Source organism: Telopea speciosissima, chromosome 6 (genome assembly GCF_018873765.1).
Source record: "Telopea speciosissima isolate NSW1024214 ecotype Mountain lineage chromosome 6, Tspe_v1, whole genome shotgun sequence".
Lineage (NCBI taxonomy): Eukaryota > Viridiplantae > Streptophyta > Magnoliopsida > Proteales > Proteaceae > Telopea > Telopea speciosissima.
In genome coordinates, this window is record NC_057921.1 from 67805035 (window position 1) to 67830699 (window position 25665).

Sequence of the window (25665 nt, forward strand, 5' to 3'; positions counted from 1 at the left end):
TAAAATCATCAAGGGCACGATGGCTACCAAGGGCTAAGAGGCAAAGGAAAATCTATGAAAGAAAGAGTTGAGACTGTCAAGCAAGCCATGGATACCAAGAAATGATATGTTGTACATGTCTTCCAATCATGTTCAATCGATCTTCTCAACAGGATAGCTTAATGCTATATGTTCTGTAACTAATTTTATCTTATTTTACCCTCTTTCATGAAGGGATATTATTTGTTAAAAATGGAACAAAAGGTATTATTTTCATGTATGATTATAAACAGTTCAAAAAGGAAATGGTGAAGGTTCTGATTTTACATTATTTTCAGAACATTTATGGAAATCTTAAAATATTAATCCTTCTTTTTCATTCAATCCATAGTGTCTATTTTTTATTTTTTATTTTAATTTAACTAATTTTTCTTCTACTAAAATATCTCAACCAATTCTAAGAAAGCAGTCTTCAATGGATACAAAATCTTGATGATCTTTTAAATGCTTTAGTCTTGTGTCAACTCAATTGCCATTTTTGTCTCCCAAGTCTGCAAAATCAATTGCTACAAACTACAAAGTTATCTACCACTGCCTCTTCAATGCCTATTTAATAGTATTCGTTTCTACTATACTGTCTCTCATTTTTCTATACCATAATGTTTTATGATATACATCAATATTTATTGCAAAAAATTAAATACTTGATATTATTTTGCATATTGAGAAAATCTTATTACTTTATATATATATATCAAGCAGCACACCTTCTCATGCGATGGATTTAATTTCAGGAATTGTGGTAGAGTTCGATGTCCTTGACCTATCCTGATCTTTTGTTCTATCCTAGATTTCACGTTCTTCTCAAACATTAAGGGTTTTTATCAAATGCCCCCCTCAAATTGCTATAAGTGCAAATGCAATCCTGAACTTTCACTATTTTCAAATACACCCCTATTTTTCAAACTTTGTAACACTCTAGTCTAGTCCGTTAGTCTAGGACGTTATGTTCAAACGCCTAGCCTTTTTTGTTGGTTAGACCATTCTGCCCTTGATATGGTTGAATGACCAAGTTGTCCTCATTAATACATATTACTGTTAGAAAGGTGCTAAGAGGGATTCGAGAACTGGGCTTGGGAATCTGATCTTGTGGGTGGGAAACTGGGATAATTTTATTCTATTATCATACTCTGTTTTGCTCGATCCAGGTACTGATTCAATCACTCATTGAGTAACGCTCCTGAACCTAGATTTTAATCTCTGATTTGTTTTGTTTTCATTCTCTGATCTAGTTGCAAATATTGGTGAGTTTTATCTGATGATATAAACCCCATTAATCATTGATCTAAATACCTACGGTTCCCCTATTTTTACCTTATTTTCACCCCAGTTTTGATTATCAACCGCAGCTTGATCTGACCATCAGAACTGGGAAAGCTTTGCAGATTATGAAGACCTCCTAAGAGAGGAACTCGATCTGGTTTTTGAGGGAATCTGATGTAACAGATCTGCTAATATCTTAAATCACCCAATTTTTGTCTACTTAGTAACTTAAACCTGAGTTTTTCTTTTATTTTAAATCTGACCGTTGAAACTGATTCAAATTTCAGGTTATTATGATTCTTTGATTTGATTTAATTTCAAAAAATATTTACTCGATTTTGTGCTCAGATTCTGAATTTCCTCAATTACTCTCAATCTTCTGACAGGATAGTCCATCTATAACCACAATACTAAGAAATGTGGCAGATATTCATGGGATTGGAATCCAACATTTCATGGGTCTATCCAGGGGAATCTCTTGGGTCAAATCTATTTGTTACTACATGTATGGTAGTGGATAGATACAATAGTCGCAGCTCTTCACTCAGTACTTGGTTTCAGCGACGAGAATGATGGTCACGGCGAGCATGGTGGTCGCCAAGAGAGAAGAGATAGCTAGGGTTTCATCCTAGTTTGCGTATTATGGGAGAAAAGGCTGAAAGAAGATGGGAGGAGGAATAGAGGTTTATCATAAGGGCATTTTGATCATTAGATACCTTGAAACTAACGTATTGGAATAGAGTGTTACAAAGTTTGAAAAGTAGGGGTGCATTTGAAAATAGTGAAAATTCAAGGGTGCATTTGAAAAAAATCCAAAGAAAAAAAAAAAAAAAAAAAAGTCAGGCTATCCCTAACCTAACCACCCTACTCGAGGAAGAGATAAGCAGCGGAAAATTACAAAAAAAAAAAAAAGAATCCAAGACCTACGATCGATGTAATTGACACCCTCTGCTTCCACTCTGTATGTCCCCAAATTAAAGGAAGGCAATCGCGGAGATGAAAGATTCTGCTCTAATAAGTGTCTTGAAAACGGAGTGTTAATTTCCCAAAAAAAAAAAAACAAAAACTGTTAGTGTTAATCGTGGTGTCAATGGGTCGGGCTGGGCCGGGTTTGGTCTTAACCCTAACCCAACCCTGGCAGCCTTAACCTAAAACCAAGCCCAGCCCGATCCTGCCAGGGTCAAGCATACCATCAACCCAGCCCGACCCTGGCAGGGTTTTCCCAAGCCCAGCCCGGCCCTGATTGGCCTGAATAGTGAACAACCCACAACAGCCCAGTGAACCCACTCAACAAATAACAAAGTCCCAACCCACTTAACATATATATATATATATATATATATGTATATATTTTATGTACACATATAGCCCCAGCCCACTTAACAAAGCCCATTGTACATATAATATATATGAATATATAGTCCTAATCCACTTAACAAAGCCCATTATACAGATAATATATTGTGTATACAGGGTCGGGCTGGCCCTGCCAGGGCCAAGGCCCCAACCCAGGCCAGTCCTGGCCCTGTCAGGACCAGCAAAATACTAAACCCAGCCCGACCCTATCTAGAACACTGGCCTGGACCAGCCTGTCCGGGCTCAGGGTGGGTTAAGGCCGGATCGGGATGGCCGGGTTTTTTTTACACCCCTTTGTGTTAACACTGGTATAGGCTTTGGGGTCATTGTAGAAAGTGGAGATTCTCATCGTTTCAGGCTTGAGGACCTTTCGGCGCAAGCACAAAAGATGATGTGGACTGCTCTTGTTTGGTTGGTGCCTTGGTGGGTAGGGGGAAGTGTGGGATTTGGTTATGTGAACTGCTTTTGCCCTTGCAAGCCTTGCAACGTGAGGGTGTGAGAGATTCCATGGTCACAAGAATCATTAAGGGCACTAACCATGCTGCAAAACATCATTGCAGACACCACGGGCATTAAAGGTAATCTCCATCATTTCATACATTCTCTGCTGCCACGTACCCGTGGGGTTTGGATGCAGCCTCAAACAAGTAGAGGTGAAATGACCGCCCTACCCACTGCCTAAGCACCTGCCCAGTGGGTAGGGCAAAGCCGTCATTTCAGCCCTATGTGAGGCTGCACGCAGGCCGTACGGGAAGTAGAAGCAGAGGATCACGATCTTCTGGTGAAAAAGCAAAAGTCAAATAACGTTAACGACAATAACAACTTTTCGCTCCTTACTCGAGAGAACACCACTAACGGAATCGAGAAACAAAGAGATGGAAATCCGAAAGCGGGGGGCAGAGTAGCAGTGAGGGAGGGCGATCGAGGGTCAGTGGATGTTATAAAATGGCCGCTTCCTCCCTGCTAAGGGTCACTGCGTCCCTGATGATCGCCTGATTTTAGAATAGAAAATCGAACAGACAAGATCTCCCGAATTCTCCTTTCTCCTCCCCCACGATCTGTTCAGCGTCTAACAATCAAGCCAAAATCCGATAAAAGGGATGGGGAACTTGACTAACGCTGCGATCGCATTCCTGGTCCCTCTTCCCTCCATAGTTTTCTACCTTTTTTTTCTCCGCCAATTCTCTGCCATTGGCCTTGCTCGTAGCACTGCTTCGGTATCTGTCCAATCTCCTCCTCTCTGGGTCTGGACCTGGTGTGCTGACCACCCATTCCTACTGGCAAACTTGCTATTCTTCCTCAACGTCAATGTTCTTTTCTGGCTTATTGGCCTCATGCAGTCAAGCAATTGGGTTGGTCCTCCTCCCAAGCCTTCTTCCCCTATCCCTCCCCTCCCCCCTCTCTCTGTCCTTGCAGTTCAGTTTACGCCCTTTAATTTCCGTATCCTAAATGAGATTTTGACTTGAGTGGTTTTGCAAATGGTGATGATGCAGATGATAGATCTATATTGGACTGTGATACCAGTCATGCAAGTCCACTACTACGCAACTCATCCTCTTGCCCGGTACAACCAGTGGCGATCAACGGTGATTACTGTGCTGACCTGGGTATGGAGCATCAGGCTCACGCATAACTATTTGAGGAGGGAGAGATGGCAGTGGGGTGCAAGAGAGGACTGGAGATTCACCGATCTGCGACGACAGTACGGGAAGCACTGGTGGTGGGTTTCCTTCTTCGCCGTCTATTTATCTCAACAGGTTGGTTGGTTATTTGTAATTTGGTATACTTAAGCTCTTTAATTTCTAAATTTGTACCCAGTTGGACACATTTTGCTCGACTAAATGCCCCAGTGAAAAGTGTGCTAATGAGAAGGTGGTCAATGTGAGAAATCTTGCAGGTGTTTCTTATTGGAGTATGCCTGCCGATGTACGCCGTCCACTCTGAAGAAAAACCATGGATCGTGTGGGACTCCATCGCCACCATCGTCTGTACGTGTGGCATCGTCTTGAGTTACTTCGCCGACACTCAGCTCTACGAATTTGTGGAGAGAAACAAAGCCCTGAAAGTGAAAGAGAGAGGGAATCTCGACCAGGGCTTGTGGCGCTACTCCCGACATCCCAACTACTTTGGGGAGCAGCTGTGGTGGTGGGGTTTTGTCCTTTTTGGATGGAATGTGGGGCATGGTTGGACATTCATCGGCCCTCTCATCAATAGCCTTTGCCTAGCCTATGTCACGGTGCTTGTGGAGCGCCGCATGCTTAAACAACCACACAGAGCCGAGGCATACCGACTGTACCAGAAGACCACCTCTGTTTGGATACCTTGGTTCAAGTCATCTCCTGAACGAACCCGCAAAGAAAAGGACACTTGAGCACATTTTTACCTGCTGTTTGGTTCTCTTCACCCTCAAATCCCAAATTTCTCTAGTTTTACTCCTTTGGTTCTGGTTCTGGTTCTGGTTCTGATTCTGATTCTAGTTTGGATCTGGTCCCGTTATATGGTACCACACTTGAATCATGTATCGGCAGACATTGATTTCATTTGAACTAAGCCGAGATGTTCATTTTATCACTCCGTCTTACAACAATCGGTGAAACCTTAACCCTATACATATGCCCAAGATGAATCATAAAAAATGGGACACAATGGTAACTGTAGAAATAACATGCTCACAAATTCATAATTCAAAATGTGGAATTTAAGATGTTGAAATCTCCCTGTTGCCAATTTTAAAAATATAAAAAAAAGAGGGAAAAATAGGTAATCAATAATTAATACCTCTTTTCAAAAAAAAAAAAAAAAGAGGAAATAATACCTCTTAAGATGGTAGGAAGAAGAAACTTCCTCAATGAAGAAATGCTAAAGCTTGGGCCTAGCACCAGATCTCCATATGTATCCTTAATCCCTTGTTTTGTCGATTAGGAAGAGAACCGAAAATGCGGAAAGAAGAGGAGAGCGAAGGCGCGAGGATGGGTTGCCATAATAGGCATTGTTTCAGCCTTTCAGGTGCTATGCTTTTCATCTTTCGTCTATTTCGGACTACGGTAGATAATGTTTCAAGCTTTCAGCTGGGTGAGCATCTAGTAGGCCAGATCGGGTCATTAATTATCTCATCATCCAAATGTTGTGACTATTAAACCTATAGCTCCGTTTGATTGCAAGGGGAATTAAAGGGAAGGAAAGTGAAATTTTTAAATTTAAATAGGAAACTTTTGTAATCATTACCCCATGTATATCACGTACTCCAAATCATTCCATATTTGGTTATTAAATTTCACTTTACTTGGCATCCAATTTTCTTTGGTTTAAAAATTAAAATAAAGATTGTTACTTAAAAAAATAGTAAAATAAAAATTACATGTAAAATGTATAATTACTAAATATGATATGAAATTTAAGTAATTTATAAAATTACATGGAGTAATTATTACAAAAATTTCTTTTTAAGATTTAAAAATTTTCGACTAGAATTGTATCCAAAAAAATAATAATAATAAACATATCAACTAGAATACAGCAATACAGATCAACATATATATCATAAAATACAATTTGAATGCTTGCATATGCGGTTCTTCTTTTTGGACGAGTCTTAAAAACATCTGAGCCATCTAGAGTCACTAGAATGCTGGAGTCTGATCATTGATTTGCAACTTTCTTGATCACTTTTTGGGCCTTTCTTTTTTTTTTTTTTTTTTAAAAACGTACAATAAAAGAAAAATAAAAAAACAATCCTTCGATGAGACACAAGAGGGGAGTAATCTTTGTTTTCTTTTCTTTTCTGAGGTCTTTGGGGTGCTTGACAATAGCTAGTGGCCCGTAACATCTGATTTGTGAGGTTCAACTTCTTTTGGCCCATCCTTCGTTTGTTCCGTGGTATTGTAACCAGCCTCTGATCCAACGTTGTCTTCAGTTTGCTTGGCAGTTTCATGATTCGCATCTGATGATGGTTGCTCGATCCCAGAAACTAGGTCTGCGATAGCAGCCTTTGATTCGAGGGCATCTCCATCTGATTTGGGAGCCTCTGGATTTGGTCCTTGTGATTCTGAAAGATCCACCAATGGTTCTTCCTTTTGACTTTGGCCTCCATTGTCCTTGTCCTGCAATTATAGGATTAAATTAATTCACCCCCCCCCCCAAAAAAAAAAATGTCTGTTATTCAACTGAATGCAATTCACCCTACATATATATATTATTGTAGGCTTACTTGTGCAGCTACCTGATCGCCTTGGACATCCTTATCCTTCACAGTGGATTCAGGGCTGGTTGAACCCTCAGCCGGCAGCAAATCCTGATTGAAACTAGCATCCTTGGGTTTGCTAGCACAGCCTCCCATCGCTCCCAATCAACAGTTGAACTTAGAATATGGCGATGTGGAGGTGGCTGCAAATCCAGTGTTAATAGTAAATTAAGCTCTTTAAAAAAGGCTTGGAAATGAAGGTACAGGGAGGGAGGGAGAGAGCTGGGATGTGATCTAATATTAAGCAGATACCGTTGGGCAGGGAGGATATTAGTGTCTTGGGTACGAGATGAGTCTGTGGCCGGTAAAGACAGACCTTTTCTTATGTTCATAGGGACAACAATTCTTTTTGCCGCCTATTTTTCCGGGATAGCCGTTGGACTTAGTTAGAGCTCCTTATAGTTATGGTTAGAAGGGCAAATTCTGCGTCAACCACTAGTTATTTGAGATTGCTGCCGTTGGGTGTGCCTATCTCGTCGGAGCCCTTGGTATCAGTTTGACTCCTCACCATGAAATCATGCATTTGCAAGGCCGGTTGCTACTACGGCCCTCTGATCAGGTCCTTCTACGCTGGTTATCAAACGCATGGCATGAAAATTGTCATTTTTTTTAAGGGGAAATTTCCTAGATCCACTAGATAAGAAAATTAATTATAAGATAAGTAGGTTTAAAATTTATTTTACATCCATTAGTTTCCAATTTTAAAAAGATTTACATAATCCCCAAAGTTAGTTATTGCTCCTTCAAAACAAAACTACATTTTCTAAAATACCCCAACATTACTTCTTCTTCTCTCATCTTTTTATTTTTTTTTATTACATTATATGAGACCCACCACCTCCTCCTCTTCCTCCAAACAGCAGATGAAAAGGACGCAAATCACCATATCCCCAGTAAGAAAGGGAATTTCTCCAGAGCCTTGAATTTACACAAAAGAAAAAACTGAAAAGCTCAATACGAACCAAGCTAAAGCTTGAGCTGCAGGAAAATAAAGGAGGGACCAATCCATGTTCTTCCCATTTGCTCTATCTCTAATTAGTTGGTGCCATCAAACCCTAAAACCACAACTTATTGAATCAGAACAGTGAAACAACAGAAAACGGAAACTTTGAAACCCACACCAATTTCAACATTGTGGATTCCATCTTGACTCTGACGACCAACAGGAATCGAATTGCCATTCATTGGATCTTCATTGATGAGACAAACCTGTGAGACACAAGCGACTATCTACCTAACCGATGCGACGAAGAGAAAAAGAACAACAACTAAATGTATCAAAATTGAAAGAGCTTAGAAATTTATATATCGTCTGAGACCCATTACTGGAAGTGATCCGCCAGTGTTAACAAAGATGAAATTTGTTCAAAAAATGATTTTCATCAACCAAAAGAACACGAAAACTGAAAAGAGAGAGAGGAAGGAGGAGGTCAAAGAGAATTTGGTGTTTCTATCACTTCTCTATGTTATATGAGCGTACAATAGACCATAACGAGATGAGAAAGATAAACTAAATTATGAGAAGGTTGTAGCAATTGTTGGGATGACAAGTAGCGGGGGAGGGTAGAGAAGAGTGGTTGAGGTGGGGGCGAAGGGGACTCGGATTGAGGGGAAAGGGATTGAACACATGGGGTGGGGTTGGGGAGGGCAAAGAAGCCGAGGATGGGGATGGAGTTGATGAGAGCGTGATGGGATGGGGTTGCAGGGGACGGGAGAGGGAGGCGGTGTAGGGCAATGTGAGAGGATTTATGGCGAGGGATGATGTGGCTTCTGAGGAGGAAGATGAGAGGAGGTGATGGATCCCACATAATATGATTAAAAATGAAATTATTGAATAAAAATATTAAAAAAAATACATGGAGAGAAGATGAAATGATGTGGGGGTATTTTAGGAAGTACAATTTTGTTTTTCATAAGCAATAACTAACTTTGGGGATTAAGTAAATCTTTTCAAAATGGAAACTAATGGATGTAAAATAAATTTTAGATCTACTTATCTTGTAATTAATTTCTTTATCTAGTAGATCTAAGAAATTTTCCCTTTTTTAAATCACATAATAAAATGGGACTGTTTTTTCAGTACCAACGGGTGAACATACATGTGAGAGCCAATCACCTGTCCTATTTTTGCCATTTACAATGGGAGGAGTTGTTTTTATGGAAACAAAATTAAAATGTGATTGGCACTGAGAGGTACGTCCACCTGTTGGTACGTGCAGTTGGGATCGTTCTCCTCTCAGGTTCCCTGCCCGGTCAGGTGCGCAGGTTCCTCTCATAGGAGGGCGTAAATGACGACCTCATCCCACCAGGGCAGTGTGTTTGGGCAGGGGGTGAGGTCGTCATTTCCGCCCCTCCTATGAGAGGAGCCTGCGCACTTGACCGGGCAGGGAACCTGAGAGGAGAAAAATTCGTGCAGTTGATCATTTCTCCTTTTTTTGGGGGGGGGGGGGGAAGAATGCCTCCCGATCATGCATATATCCGGGTGTGTACCTGCCCCCAGACACAATCGGGGTGCAAAATGACCGGCACACCCCTGCCTTTCCATGGGGACAAGGTTGTCATTTTCGACTGTGTCACCTACGCCCAGACACACGACCGGGTGGCGTTCCTTTTTCCTTTTAAATTTATTTTCTTCTCCTTGTTTCTTCTTCATAGAAGACAACCAAACAGTGTTAAGCGAACACCCACCTGTTAGAGTATCCTTGAGTTTTTGTAAAACCCTACACAAGTTCCATACAGTAAACTAGAACACGATTGAATAAAGAATACGAAGAAACGATGTGCACCTTGCACCCACGTATGTTGGAGAAGACCTGGCAAAGTTCCCACGAAGAACATGAACAAAACCTTGGTTTAGATCTTCCATAATCTTTTTGTCTCACTTGCACCTCTCAAATTTTTTGTGGGAAGAACAGAAAATGAGAACAAGTGATTGCAGGGACCCCAACCTTGTATTTATAATACAAAACCTTAATCCTTATCCACTCCACAATGGAAAGGACTAGTATACCCCCCCTTAACCTTAAAGTGGTCCCAAGTTGAGTTTTATGCCCATGGATCCACACCAATAGGTTAATATCTTAATATACAATGCACAACTTTCTTTCAGTCACAAACACAAGTCTACTTACTAACTAGAATCGAAATGAGAAATTAATCATGATAACCATCATGTGATCATATAAACCTTGTTGTCATCCACTTATGGGTCCTTTACTTTAATATTAACCATCACCCCTTGGGCAAACAACCACAAATCTGATTAATACTTAACCTTGGCTGACCTTCTAACTTTGGCTAAATACCACCTTTGGCTATAACCGCCTTGAAACATTGACGTATCAACAAATATATGCATACAAATGCTAAACCAAGCATAAACAGACACATTCACAAATATTCATGCTCAACAAACCAAGTATGCAACATAACAATTAAGCAAAATAAACAAGCTCCCACTAACCTCTCACTGATTAACTAAAACAAGTAATGTACCACCACAAAAACTTTAAAATCAAATAAATTGTTCAAACTGTTTGAAACAACTGCTTGAACCCAAAACATTAATTTTTTTCCTTATTAGAATACATTTGATCTTAATGTACTTAGAACCGTTGAATTTCTGTGTGACCCAGTACCATCCATACCTTTAACTTTATCACCTGGTGTCTTTTACACACAATTAAATTTTCCCATGTTCCCATTTTTCTCTGATGATCTTATCTCCTATAGTGTTTCTAAGCACATAAATTTTGGACTCCCGGAGATCCAAATCTAGGTTAAGTAACCCTAAATCTTCTTCTAAGTCCACAACATATTGTTCCTTCTGGTTATTTTAGTGAGAGCAAGAATAATAGAAAAATATTCCCAAAATTAGACATCCTGAAGAAATAAGAAGCAATCGTCACGATATTAATAATGAATAAACATGTCAGTCTATTACATAATCAGTGCAATTACCAAAATAAAACCAAATAAGAGTTACAACCACTACTACATCTCTATCTTTGGGCTAGGAATGCACTGGTTCTCTTTAATCCACATTTACCGCGAAAAGAACAATAACTTCTAGAAATCTCATCACCTTTGGGAAGAAGAAACCCCTAGATTACTGTCATTTCTAATATGTATTTCATTAACTTAGATGATATCACCTTTGGATAAATGTCACCAACTTTGTTGTTAAAATGAAACCATAAAAAACATAAGATGCCCAACTTTGGTGGATTCCACCAAACCTTTTACGGTTTCTCATAAAATATGTCGTGCAGCTAAATATGTACGGAAGCGCATTTTACAAGGCAAACACATCCAATTTATTTTTAGTCTTAATCGACCAACACTTTGATGTGATATACCCACACCAAATGAACTGTGACAGCAATTAAAACCAGCAAACAAGAGTTTCAACTGCACTACATTTTCCAACCTTTGAGTAAAAAAATGCACTGGTCCTCTCACCGCAACTACTGCAAAAAAACAACGACATTTGGAAATTTCTCCACCTTCGGGTGATAAGAAACCCCAAGGCCATGTTTCTCGATTTCTTGTGCATAAAACTTTTAAGTCTTGACAATGTCATTGGGTAAACATTATCCACTTTGTTGCTGCAGTAATTATATATCCTTGAATTACAAAAACATCACAATATAAACTAAGCATACCACTTTAGCGGATCCCGCCTAACTCCATCATGACATTCTGCAATCCCAACCTTTGCAGCCAAATTGTGAAGTAACCTCCCACCAAATCTCTAGCCCTCATCGCCCTCTACAAAATGTCCCCTTCCACATCATTCTGGACTGCTCCTCCTATAGGCAACATAAAACTTAACTGTGAAGCAACTTTGCACATGGATAAACACTCAAGCGGCATAGGCTGTATCATTTGCAACAGTCAAGGATCGGCTCTGCCTGCTCTCTCCAAACTTACAAAATTTTCTTCAATTCTGGTTGGTAAAACCATGGCAATTCGAACAAGGCTCCTCTATGTAATCTAGGAAGGTCACCTAGACATAGCCATGGAATCAAATAACCTGGCAATCATCACCTGCATCAACAACCACCGAGACCCAGGGCTGGAAGCTCTCCCTATCTACAGAGACATCCTTCACCTCGCTACTTTCTTTCAAGATTGTAGCTTTTCTCACATTCCAAGAGTTCACAACTGTGTTGCTGATTCTCTTGCCCGAAAAGCCACGTCTATGACGAACACGACTGTGTGGCCTCTTTCCACTCCTTAGCTTCTTCTCGTCCCCTTCAATAAATTTATCTATTACAAAAAAAAACAAAAACCTTTGCAGCCAATTTGGGAATTCTAAAATTCTATGCACAAAAATAACTTTGACATTAAAATCACTTTGATACATTTAAGTACCTCACTTAATCATTAAAACTCAAAATCGAGACACCCTCAACATATTGCAATTTAAAAAATGAGAAAACCAGGATCGTATATACTAGAAAGTACAAAAGTAGTGAAAACTTATCCCAAGAGATGTCAAAGATACCAAACCAAGGTACCAATTTGTAGATCTTGAAAATACAAATGCAACAAGTCAAACCGTAGCTCAAATAGAGCTCTCACGTGCCGCCCAAAGATGACGCGTGAAACCATTCAGTCATACAACTATTGTAAGTACCGCGGTCCTTCAGGACGAAGGTTTCCTCAGCCCTTTGTGGTATATGGCGACATAGGATTTTGGGAGATACATGTGTGTGTGTATGGATGTGGATAACATTGTCAATGTATAATATTGATAAATAGGGGATTGGGATCATACATTAAAATATGCTAATATAATGAGAAGTCGCCACCTAGGGTTAGGGCCTAGGACCCATTAAGTATAACCCTACCCGTGGTGAGCGGAATCGGGCTACGTGACTTCATATGGTCCGACCAAAGGTTCGGGTAAGGGGTCAGGTTATGAGTATGGGAAGGTGTCAGGCACCTACCTCGCCCGGCCAAAGCCGGTCTTTCTGTGTTAGATGCTACATAAGGACGAATGTTGTCTCTCTCTTATTACGGGGATGGGGGATATTCTGAACTACATTCAAATGCTATGAATTGAACTAAAGTATAATAAACTACATTATACATATGAAAAATGCGGACTAAAACGATAAAATATGAAAGGACTACATTGGATCAACAAAAATGCAATAATTATACCTGTATGGTTGTATGCCTCTGGCTCAGCAGAGATAGACGAATGGACCGACGCTGCTTCTTTCTCGGCAGAGTAACGGCTCTTTCGAGTGATTTGGAAAAGAGTAAACAGACAGAATAACGTCTGTAACAAAGGAGTTTCGATGGTTATCCGTGCACAAACGGGATACCAACGCCAAGGAGCCAAAGCGCTCTATACTCAGAGGGACAATCGAAAGATCTGTCCGCCACAAGAAAACTTCAAGCACTCACACACTCATGAGAGAAGGAGGGGAAATGAGGGTGAAAAGGGAGGAAAAGAGGCTAGGAATCACTTGGGGAAGGTCTCTCTACCCAAAATTCCTTGGAAAATGTGGGAGGGGACCCTTTCTCTCTCCTAGCCGGATAAGTCCTCCACGGCGCCGTGGGGGACTTTTCCACGGCGCCGTGGGTGACATCAGCAGGCTGATGTCACACCCCCTCATGGCATCGTGGAAATTGGGTACACATCCCCACGGTGCCGTGGGAAGGTGCCCACGGCCGTGGGAAGAGTCCACGACGCCGTGGGAGCGCAGTGCCATTTTTCCTTGTTTTTTGGCCTAAAATGGGCCATTTTGTGCTCAGCATGGTTCCTGGTTTTATGGGTCAGGTATTTTTGGGTCTGAAAAGAGAGAGAGTGAGTCGTCCATCGTCCATGTCCCGTTATCATCATTGCCAATTAGGAGGTGACAAAAAATCAGCGTCTACAACTATCATTAAAGCAATCTTTATCTTTATGTTTTTTTTTTGTTTTTTTTATTTTTTTAAAATTTTACTTCAAAACAAACTCTCTTATTTTAAATACAGATATAAGCAACACCTTGCTTTAAACAGAATCTAAATAAAAAAAAGTAATCATTACTTTGAAAGCTTGATAGCCAATTGTTGGGAATAAACTCGATGCGCAACGGAATTTGGATCGGGCCAATACTTGTAGTTCATGATCAAGAGTAGGGAAGAAACAATTTCAAAATAACATTCATGGCTACTTTAGAGTCGCAAGTGAAACTCCTCCTATAGATAATAGGTTTTCCAACTTGTGCAAACTTGGAGATTGAAAAATTGTTCAACACTTTGAAGCTTGATCAATCTTTGCAACCTTTTAGAAGAACACAAAAATTACCAAAGCCTCTTGAGTTCTCTAACTCAAGTCTCACACACACCACTACAAGAGAGGGGAGAGAGAGAAATCGTGGGAGGAGGACAGAGCACTGCCAAAATCGTGGAGAGGCTCCTCCCTCTCCCTCTTTTATAATTTTAGAGATCCTTGGATCTCAAGTAATCCCCTTCCATCTTGGCCTTGACTCAATCTTCCATTTTGGTGTTTTGTGAATCTTCTAATTTTTGCAACTCCAATTTGCTACTAAAGTAAAGACATAGAATCTCAAAAGGGATACAATCTTTCCAAACTATGGTTCATGAGATATTTTCATAATATCTCTTGCCATAATATAAAAAGATATTCAACCATAAATATTTTATTCTCCCATATAATGCCATGTGTCTAATAAATTCTTTTATTACACATAAGCCCTTCCACTTTCCTAATATCTCATAATGAATTATAGGGTATGTACTTTAATGCTACTAATCCCCAATTCATTATGTACGTTGATCGATAGAATATGTGATTGTGATCGAACGACCGTAAAACTTCGAAATAAAATTCAATATATTATATAGGGGAAAGTTTTCATACACGGCTGTGTAAGCCGTGTATGTGAGAGGGTGGGAGTTTCAAGGCATTAATTAATGGGTGGGGGTTTATGACTTTTCTAACTCTTTGTGAGAGGGGACACGATTGTGCATGCTTACATGGCCGTGTATGAAAACTTCCCTCTATTATAGATTAATTTTATATTGAAAATAAATTTATAAAACATTTCGAATAAACACTGGATTCAGATTTCTATCCGACCAATCATTGACTTTCTCTTTGTTGGATATTCCCCGTAAACGAGCAGTGGATTCCATGTTGAGAAACCCATTTGCTTATAATGCAAGATCACGAATCCAGTCTATCGGTTTATAGTCTGATTGGACATCAACCATTGGCTAACCAAAATCCGTAATGCCACACTGCAACAAATGGAATCTCTCAGGTCAAAGAGCCATTGAGTGGCGGGTAAGTATATCACACACAGAACCAGTAGCAATACATAAGATATATATATCAGATTCTCATCTATACACGTTCTCGATGTGCACCCACATCCATACATGCGATATGAAAGTCATATAAACAGGATGTCCAGTCCTGTTCCCAATTTAGACAAGTTTTAGGTAAAGACTTATGGAACATTCTTATAAGCCCAAATAAAATAATAAAATGTAAAATTTAAATTCAATAATTTAATAATTCGGGTTTGATGGACACACAATTCCAACAACCAGCTCTTCAGAAAGCACTCTCGTTCGCTGCTCTGTGATGTCTGTGATTCGAGCCCAACTTCAATTTTCTATTCTATAGAGAGTCTTGTTCTCTACCATAACTGTGATTGGCACACCCATGGTCAATCCTTATCTACCTGCACTCCCTCTCTCTTACTAGTAACCATTTATGAATATGGCTTCAATTTGCCGATGATAAAAAGCTCTCCGCCCTACAATCAGAGGCAGATTGCGACGCTGGGTATAGCTAAGGATCCTGGGGATAATATTGAATTCCTTGCTGTCAGTTTGTAGTGTCTTACCAGCTACGTTATTGACACCTTTGACTAGGAAAGTTTTATTGTTATAACCTATAAATCTCTAATCCACAACCAAGTTTTGCCACATGGATGAGTGATGTTGCAATTTCAATCCTATGGATACTTGAGAAATAGTCTACACTCTAGATTGACCACATGTCCTATGAATACTTGGGAAATGGTCTAGACTCTAGATTGACCACACATGTCAAATTCCAAAACTTAAATTCACATGATTCTATGTATTGACATATTCTCTTGTATTTCAACTTTCATTTTTTTTTTTCAAAAAAACTTAATTTTCATAGATTTTTAGAATTTTATTTTGCCATCTCTATTATTGATGAAACTTGACATGTGAGTAGATGCCCTTATGGTCTACCTCTCAACAAAATTTTAGCTCTATCAAATCAATCACATTGCAAATATTTGTATTAAACTTGAAAAACTCTCTAGACCGACTAGAATAAAACACATCTCCCATAGGATAATTGGGAAAATGTTCTTTGCACTAGGGCATAGGCTTGTGCGTAGACACATGGACGGTGGGTGAAATGATCGCCCCACCCCATGTGTCTGGCACAGCTTGCGCCCTTGTGTATTATGGTGCGGAGAACACCCATGATAATTTTATCGATTATATTAATTGATTACGAAGGAGATTCGATTATTTAGTTTGAAATCCGTAGATTGCTCTTATTGTTATTTGGAAAAATATACCTGAACCTATGGCATTTCGTATGCCTAGTCATATAAGAGTTTTTAATTATTATATATATATTTTTCTTTCTTTACAAAATAATAAAAACTTATATTATGAAAAGGAATAAAAAACGCTATTGGTTTAAACAACGTTTTCCTTATTATTATATTATTAATGTGATTAAAAAAAAAAAATTATAACTATAGGGCTGATGTTCTTTGTGCCACAGTGCAGCCTACATTTAGACACTTGATCTGCCATTCAGGGTAAGGATGGTCATTTCACCAATCCCATGTGTATAGCGGAACCTGTGAATAACATATAAAATGTGGTTTTTTTTTTAATGTAAATGAAAGAGCGAAAGTGGACCGCAGCTGTATGGAGGCAAGAATATGAAAAAGACCAGCTGTAATGAATAATCAGGTGGTTAAGAAAACGAAACGTGGACTCACCTCCCTTCCAGGTTCCACATCGACAGCCAAAGCGAAACATAGAGTTGGAACCCGGCTAATAGATACAATTATTTTTATTTTTTTTTGGATAAATGGCGAATACATTTTTTTTTTTGATGAGTAATGGCGAATACAGAATAGCCCTAAGCCTTGATAGAGAAATTTGGAACTGGAAGGAGATGACCGAGAGCTTAATCCGCGTCCCCAATTCCCGTCCCCGAGGATGCCGAATTGAGTGAGGGTAACGTATTTTAGCGGACCGAAAATGTTTTCCGTGTCGGAATCTTCTTTACTTCCCCGCTCTTTCTTCTTCTTCTTCGTCTGCCTCTGCTTTGTTTCTACCATTGCAAAGGTAAATGGGAAATCGAATTCTCTTCCACCATCATCATCATCATCTGCTTCGCCTCTGCGTTTCGGCCAGAACGGAGAGTTCAAAATCCTACAGGTTGCCGACATGCACTACGCCGATGGGAAGGCCACCTCGTGCGAGGACGTACTTCCCCAGCAGTTCTCCGGTTGTTCCGACCTCAACACCACCGCCTTCGTTGAGCGCATGATCCGAGCCGAGAACCCCGATTTAATCGTCTTCACTGGTATTACGAACTTACGAATTTTCATCTGTGAACTGTACTACTCTCTACCACTTCCATCCTCGATTCTACCTCATTAAGCTATACCAACAATATATTTCCATTATTTTTTAATCATCTATGATCTAACCCACAGACAGACATTTAGTTCTTTTCCTTTCTTTTATTTGTTATTGTTTATTAATTTTAAGTCATTAAAGATATCGCATTCATTCCGTTAGCGAATTGGTTCGCCCGTCAGAATGAAAAATAATTTGTAACTGTAAATTTTATATATACTCTTGCGAGAAGAAGAGGAACCTGAACGATCTACCCGGGTCTTTTCTTTATCTCTCTCTCTTTGTGTCTGTGTGTCTTAAAGGGGACAACATCTACGCCTCCGACGCGACGGACGCAGCAAAATCTTTGGATGCCGCTTTTGCGCCCGCCGTCTCTTCCAAAATCCCATGGGCGGCTGTGCTGGGGAACCACGACCAGGAATCCAAGCTGTCGAGGGAAGGTGTGATGAAACACATTGTTGGCATGGAGGGCACCTTATCCCGACTCAACCCTCCTGCGCATGCTGTTGACGGCTTTGGGAACTACAACCTCGAGGTTTTTGGTGTTGGGGGTTCCACTATGCAGAACAAGTCCGTCCTCAATCTCTACTTTCTAGACAGTGGAGACTACTCCACGGTTCCCTCAAAAATCCGTGGCTATGGATGGATCAAACCTTCCCAGCAGCTTTGGTTCCAGGCAACTTCTTCTCAGCTCCAGGTATTCCTTTCACCTTACCGTGTTTATTAGTTACTGTACTTCCTGTTAGTGTTATTGGCGATCACTAATAAATTACCCTCGGAGCCGCCTCAAGTGAAAACATTGTTCCTACTTTCCAAGTAGTTTGAAAGATCTGACTCACTATGGTTGGTAGACGATCTGGGGAAATCCTTTAGTTTTCTTTCCTCCCTAACCCTAATTACCTCCCTTTCTTTTCTTTTTTTTTTTGGATCAGAAGCATCCGGGGAAGCCAAACTTTCAAGTTTCGTGTCATCGTAAATTGTAAAATACTTAAGTAAATTGGTGAGTATATTAAAAAAGAAAGAATATGTTAACAGGTGTACAGGATAGGAAATAACATTTGCTCAATGCCATCTGTCAATCAACCCTGAGTTATCCAGGCCGATACAAAGAGATTTGACCAGAAATCTTACCAATCCTTAAGTTGGGTTGCTGCCGAGTGAGTAATTTGGTTCTAATTTTTCTTTTGGGTGCAATTGTTCAACTTTCCTCTCACAGGTGTTCTTTATCAGGGAATTTCTTACCCCCCAAGTGCTTCAGTCCACCTTGTGTCATAAATTCTCTATCGTGGAGGGCATACAATCTTCACACAGAATGGAGACATCACTAGAACGTAAAAGATATAGAAATTAGTTCATTTTTGTGAAAATTTACTCTCTCTCTTTCTCTCACACACACACAGAGAGATGACAGATACAAGGTATAATTTGAGATGAGTTATTGAGTCACAACCTTGCTGGTCAAATGCTATTGGAAACCATAATGAAATGATTCATCTGCTGAAGAAATGGTTTCCATGATAATGATAAATTAATTAGTACAATATAGTTTTGTGAGTTGAGTTGTTGATGATAAATAAAATTGTCTATGATAGGCTATGACGAACAAAAAAAAACCCCACCAAATAGGCTAGTCTTGTTGATCCGAAATCAGGATGACTATTCAAGGGCCAAAGGGTTCTCTTCTTTTATTCCTGAATTCAATTTGCTGAAAGCCTGTGTTACCAATGTAGCGATAAATATGCTCCCTGCAATGATCTCTGTTGTTCGTCTTGCCCAAAATATCTATGCGATGATTGTATGTTCTGTTTGGTTCTGTATTTGATGCAAACTTGTGGAAACCAGCTGGTGGCCTGCCCAAGGCTGGTAGTAACCAAAGCTTGGACAAGGCCAAGGATTTTAGTTTTCCTAAGAGAAGCTGATGCGGTTACCACACACTTGATTGGTAAAGATCTGTAAGGGTAATTAAGGGTTAATTGTGTAATCTCATTCTTATCAACTATTGTAGGAATTGGATTTTGTTTTCTGTTTCAGACAATGATTGAGTTTGTTTTCAGTTTCCTAGTCTAAATTTATTTTTTAGCAGCTATTTATATGTAAGCTTGAGCATTGATGAAGCGAGTTTGAATAATATTAGAATTTTGACGTACCATTTCTGTGGTTTGGCTGCCGGTTGTGTGGCTTTCTTTTCTTCTTCTTCATTGATTCAAATCAGATCGTTCCCATTAGGTCTGAATTCCTCTTTCTCCTCTTTTCTTGGTTATTATTCTTCTTGCATCACTGTTGCTGCCGTTTTTGTTAAACCCAACCCCTGCTCTGTTCTGGGCGACCCTAGCAGTGCCACTCAGTTCAACCGATTTCCTTCAAGATTAACCCATTCAGTCTGAAACTTTGGGCGAGGGTATACTCCGTTAGGCAATCTAAACCCTAGGATTTTGGCAGCTGAAATCCTTCCTACTGAGAAGACCAAGCTTCCTTCCATTCATGGCTGGATCTGCAACTACCGCCTGGTAGTGTTTGCAGAGCTCGATTCAATTTTCTTGGCATGATCTTTGAGTGCTTATTGTGTGCATCCAGTAGGTCATTGAGTTTTTGACCACGTAAAAGTTCAGCTCTATCGGAATCCATATGGGTGAATTGCTTCACCTAAGACCAAGTTGGTTTACCACTGGGAGGTGAAGTCGTGAGGTTGAAGAAGGTTTTCCTAAATTATAAGGACAGATCTGCCCTTCACTCAAAAGCCCTCTGATTTACATATTAATTTTACTTTACCCTTATTCTTAATTGAAATTTCAAAAAAGTCCTTTTCCTATAAAGTTATTTACCCCTCTATCCCTAGGTCTTTTATTCTTTCCAATAGGGTCCTAAACTGTATCAGAATTTACAAGATTGCCAGTGCTCCTTTAAAATTGAGTTATTTGTTATTTGTGGACCCATAGCACAACCATAATCAAGATTATTGAACTTGGAATCGCATCAATTGGTATTAGAGCCAAAATTCTTGCAGTTTCTAACCATGACAGGACCCTCTCACATCACCAACTCTGAGCTACACAAGTTACATAGGGAACTTGCTGAGAGTCAACAGCAGACTGAAGTGAAGCTAGAGTCTAGATACCAGGAGCATTCGTTAGCCATAGCAACTCTTATTTCCAAGGTGGATTTACTTTTGGACAGCCTAAATATCAACAGGACAGACCAAGCAAGACCGTCTACACCTGTTCCTTAGTTTGGTACTTTACGAATTGCGGATATGCCTCCGGGATTGAACCCGAGCCAGTTATTCCCTAGGATACCAGGAGCATTCGTTAGCCATAGCAACTCTTATTTCCAAGGTGGAAGTTTTGTGATTTTTTTGGGCAAATCTCACCTCCAACTGAAGATTGAAGCTTCGACATCTCTCTTGGGAGTTGCATTGCATCTCAAGAACACTTTTAGTTAAAAATTCCTTTTAAAAAACAATTTTTTTCATAGAAACGTGATCTAACCTTGTTTTGTTGACTATGAAATTATTATATGTTATACAATGTCCACCGATCTATTGATTGAGCTTGATTCGACAACAAAAACAACGTGGTCATTGTGATGATCCGGTCCGACACTCGTTTCAGTACTAGCTTGTATTTATTTAATATTAAACTATGTCTCTTTCCAAGTTTCTAACAATTATGAACAAACAGTCGAACCATCACTATGTATGATAATAAAATATGAATATAATGCCTAATGCTTAAATGGTTTATGGTTTGATGTATTTTAATTCTTAATGCTTATATAAGTTGTTTTACACCTCTACTTTAATTATATGAGTTCTAAATATTGTGTGGAATAGCCTAGGGTAGATATCACGCACGCCGTAGACTACCAACCTAGGGTCCGTAGTCAAAGTACCATTTTGGGTTTGAATTTGTAAAAACTAATGATTCCACTATGTTAAGAAGGCCTAAAATAGGGTGAATGTCAAGTTTCAGGACCTATCTTGGCTATATGGTCACTGAAACCAACCATTGAGTTGAGAGAAAAAAAATTACAAGATCTCGCCGTGATCTCGGTTTCGTGGCCTGGCGAAACCAAGATCTAAAACCTTGAAAATAAAGGAAAGCAGCTTAAAACAAGATTGGGGTCATAGAGACCTTTACCAGCCTAACTAAGAAATAGACTCCAAGTAGACTAACTAATAAAGTAAATCCCATATTCTTATCTCCTAGGCTCCTACTCATATTTTAGGCCCATTAAAGTGACCTATTACAAAGAAAACTCATTGAACCAACGGCCTAACACAAATTTAGCCCAACCTAAAGCTTATTTCCACTAAAATAAGCCCACTTCTGTGTTTTTTTGCATCAAAGACCCTCCTGCACCAGGTTTATTTTTCACCTTTGACTGTCTGATGTAGATCAATTCCATGGGCTGAAGTACAGCCGCAGGTACAAGCCAAGAACTGGCCCATCTTCACATCAACATGAGGACCAGTTCAAAGGCCAAAGGGCCAGCCACCATCGGCTGGGTGTTGTGGGGCTTACTCAAAGCCCTATTGTGGGGATCCAGCACCTTCCAATTTGGGTTTGACAGCAGTACAAGCAAGGGACGATTGGAAGGCTTCTAGAAGACTTACTTTCTAATTCTTAGTTTCGTCTTAGGCAGCAAGTACTTGGGCTGCAAGAATTTAGTTTCCTTTTAGGTTGTTTCTATTTTTAAGTTTCCTAAGTTGCTGTAACAATTGCTTGGAAAGCAAGCAATTCCTTTTGTTTTATTTTTGGTAACAGTATATAATGTAATGGTCTTTAGGGACCTCCCCACAATTTTATGTTGAATGAAAACTTGCTTTTAACAATTGATTGTCCTGAGAGAGGCTGAGAGACTGAGAGAGTCTAATTGGTGAGATACCAGGGCTGAGAGAGCCACCGATCCCCCATCCCCCTCTTCTATTGATCTCCATTCTTCCCCTGTGCCCACGTTCTATTTTCCTGGGTAGATTCAGCTCTGTTCGAGATCTATTAGAGCCCCTGGATTCCTCTTCTAAGTTCTATATTAAAGACCCAAGCTACTTGATGCAGAGCATCCTACAGCCGGTCCTTTAAAAAGGCCTGATCAGTACTTCTCCAAGAGGCCAGTCCAAGTCCACGACCAGAACCACTGCCTGGCATGGCCTGGTTTAGATCCAGCCATTCCCAGCCAAATCATGGACTCCTAGAGCAGTCAAAATTTTGGCAGATTCTTTTGTGCCTTTTCATATTCCAAGGCAGCATTAAGTATCTTCCCATTATCAGTTTTCAATATTTTGATTGTAGTTTCAATGTCTAGGGAACAGTTTTCAATGTCTTGGGGATTTTTTCTATATCTAGGAAATGTTGTCTTTGTATGAGTTTTAGTTTCTAGGTGTTGGGAATTCTATTTCGTCTTGGAATTCCAGTAGTCCTTTTAATTCAAGTTGATGTAAGCTATTAAGCCTCCTTTTTTCCCTATATAATGGAATTGTGGGTTGCTGTTTCAGCATCCAGAACTTTTGTGAAAAATCCTCTTTTGAGAACTAACGTGGGCCATCAGAACTCCTTTTTCCCTATATAATGGAATTGTGGGTTGCTGTTTCTCCCTTTTCTGCCCCCTCCCCCCTCCTTCCTTTACTCCCCCTCCAATCTATTCCTTCTGAGGAAGAAATCCATAAAGCGGTTCTTTCCCATAAATCCAATTGGGCTCTTGGCCTGATGGATTCAGTATGGGTTTCTTCTCGTCTTGCTGGGAGTCTGGGACATCATCAAAGATGACCCCATCAAAGCTATTTGTAGCTTTTTCTTCAATCCCAGCCAACTCCCTAAAATAAACCAAACTTTTCTTTGCCTCATCCCCAAGAAAGAGGGTGCCTCCTCCTTGTTGACTTCAGACCCATTTCCCTCTGCAACCTTCTCTACAAATTCATTGCCAAAATCCTGGAAAATAGACTCTAGCTTGTAGTCCCCTCTTTAGTCAGCCCCAATCAATCGGCCTTCGTTTTCGGCAGAAGCATTGCTGATAATATCATCCTCTACTCGGAAATTGTCCGGGGTTTCGTTCACAAACTGCATTCCCCAACTGCCGTCATGAAAATTGACATCCACAAGGCATTTGACTCTTCATTGGGATTTCATCTATGATGTCTTGACCTAGATGCCCTTCCCCCTGTTTTTGTCCACTGGATCCATTGTTGCATCTCCTCCCCTTTCTTTTCTGTCATTGTTAATGGCTCCCTTGCCGGTTTCTTTCCTTCCAAAGTTGGAATCAGCCAAGGTTGCCCCCTCCTCTCCTTTCCTTTTCTCCCTTGCCCTTAAAGTCCTCTCTAAGAGCATTCAAAAAAACACTGACCAATATCTTATCTTCCCCATCATCCCTAAGTATAAAGGCATTAGCCTTACTCATCTTGGCTTCGCTGATGATCTCATGATCTTCTCTAAGGCTTCCCCCTCCTCTATTTCTTCCATTATGTCCTCCCTGCAGCTATTCAAGAGCCTCTCTGGTCTTCCGCATCAATCTCCTGAAATCCCATATTTTCCTCTTCGGTGTCTCTGATGCGGACAAGGATACTTTGCTCTGCCTAACAGGGTTTTCCCTAGGCTCCCTTCCTGTGAAATACCTTGGTCTTCCATTGATCCATGCTAGACTGACTGCTCATCACTGCACCCCTATGTTAGACCTTATTCGTAAAAGGCTCAAGCTTTGGAAAGGCAAACTCCTTTCCTTCACAGGTAGGATTGTGTTGATTAGATCAGTTCTCCAATCCTCATATATCTATGGTGTGGTATCTATGGGCTTCCAAAATCCACCATCAAAGCCATAGAGTCTCTCTTCTGCTCCTTCCTTTGGAAAGGAAAGGAATCTTCTAAATTACTCCACCTGATTAGTTGGGCAGCTATCTGTCTTCCAAATCTGAAGGAGGTCTTGGTATCGCAGGATCCACGACTACAATATTGCTGGCATCCTCAAGTTAATCTGCCAAATCTCCACCAAGCACAATTCAATCTGGGTCAATAGGGTCTACTCCTACCCATAGTTGTTAAGGCGCCTAGGTGAACCAAGGCGATGGAAAGGACTAAAAACCAAGGCGATGAGGCGACACCAAAAGTCAAGGCGAGAGAGAGGCGCCTGGACGCCAAGGCGTCACCTTGACGACTATGCTCCTACCTCCTTAAAAATGACTTCATTTGGACAGCCCCCCAACCTGCAGACCCCTCTTGGGTTTGGTGTAAAATCCTCCTCCTCCACCCCTAAGCTCTTACAACTACCTCCTCTGTGATCATTGATGGGACTTCTATCTCCCTCCAGTTGGATCCTTGGCACCCCCTAGGAGTCATTTACAATATCATTGGTGCACGCTCGGTTTATTCCTCGGGCATACCTAAAGCTGCCCCTCTCTCCACAATCATTTCCTTAGCTCTTGGTCCCCCCCTCCCGTTTTCCCGTCTCACCGAGGTCTGGGTGTCTCTCCCCCCCCCCCCTAATTTAGTTCTAGATAGGGTAAAGCCCTACTAGAAGCCAATTAAACCAGGACCAATAACACGGAACTAAGGGGCTGTTGGTTCTGCAGTTTCAGCAGGACAGAATTGCAGTTTTAGGTCAAATCTAGGGCTTAGGTTAGGATAATGGAAGGGGGGCTTAGGGGGTATAGCTAGGCAGGTTTATAGGACTCTAATAATGTAGGTATTATAGAGTTTTAAGTGTTTTGAAAATTCTGTAAAACTGGGCAGTAAGTCGGGATCGACTATGGGTTTTGGGGAAATTAATGAAGGATTAGAGGATTAGGGTTTTGATGGACAAATATGGCTGAGCAGCAATATCTAGAGTTTAATGGAATTCAAGCAAAAATAAAGGGCGATCAATTGGGGAAGGGAGTAGAGGATTAGAAGAAGAAATTAATGAACAAGTTGCAGCAGAAATCCACTAGCAGCAACTTGGACAGAAGTGAAGGATAGAACCACCTTCGAATTGGGATCCTCCCGGCCGTCATGGCGTAAGGAGTGGATTCTACCAATCCCTTTCCACCTTGATAGAACCACAAGGATGCACACTCACAAGGAGCACAGGAGCAACAACAATGGCAGCCAACAAGCAAAAGCTTT

At 40.4% G+C, this 25665-nt stretch overlaps 2 protein-coding genes across 2 annotated transcripts in view; both read left to right on the forward strand.

Moving 5' to 3' along the window:
• Positions 1–3504: 3504 nt before the first annotated feature.
• On the forward strand, positions 3505–23869 carry LOC122664605 (uncharacterized protein C594.04c). The gene is made up of 4 exons (XM_043860496.1): positions 3505–4010; positions 4152–4415; positions 4556–5051; positions 23840–23869. The coding sequence occupies exons 1-3, from the start codon at positions 3759–3761 to the stop codon at positions 5027–5029; spliced, it is 990 nt and encodes a 329-aa protein (XP_043716431.1). The 5' UTR covers positions 3505–3758; the 3' UTR covers positions 5030–5051; positions 23840–23869.
• The window catches only part of LOC122664604 (probable inactive purple acid phosphatase 29), a 36428-nt gene continuing 27939 nt past the window's right edge, over positions 17177–25665 (forward strand). The window contains exons 1-2 of the mRNA XM_043860495.1: positions 17177–17522; positions 17881–18275. Coding sequence (XP_043716430.1) covers positions 17195–17522; positions 17881–18275 — 723 coding nt within the window. The 5' untranslated portion in view covers positions 17177–17194. The remainder of the gene's footprint in view (positions 17523–17880; positions 18276–25665) is intronic.

Excerpts from the sequence above, each read along its gene's own strand:
- LOC122664605 (XM_043860496.1), top strand. The coding sequence starts at position 3,759 with ATGGGGAACTTGACTAACGCTGCGATCGCATTCCTGGTCCCTCTTCCC. Across the intron at positions 4,011-4,151 it reads TCATGCAGTCAAGCAATTGG|ATGATAGATCTATATTGGAC; the intron begins GTTGGTCCTCCT and ends GTGATGATGCAG. Across the intron at positions 4,416-4,555 it reads CCGTCTATTTATCTCAACAG|GTGTTTCTTATTGGAGTATG; the intron begins GTTGGTTGGTTA and ends GAAATCTTGCAG.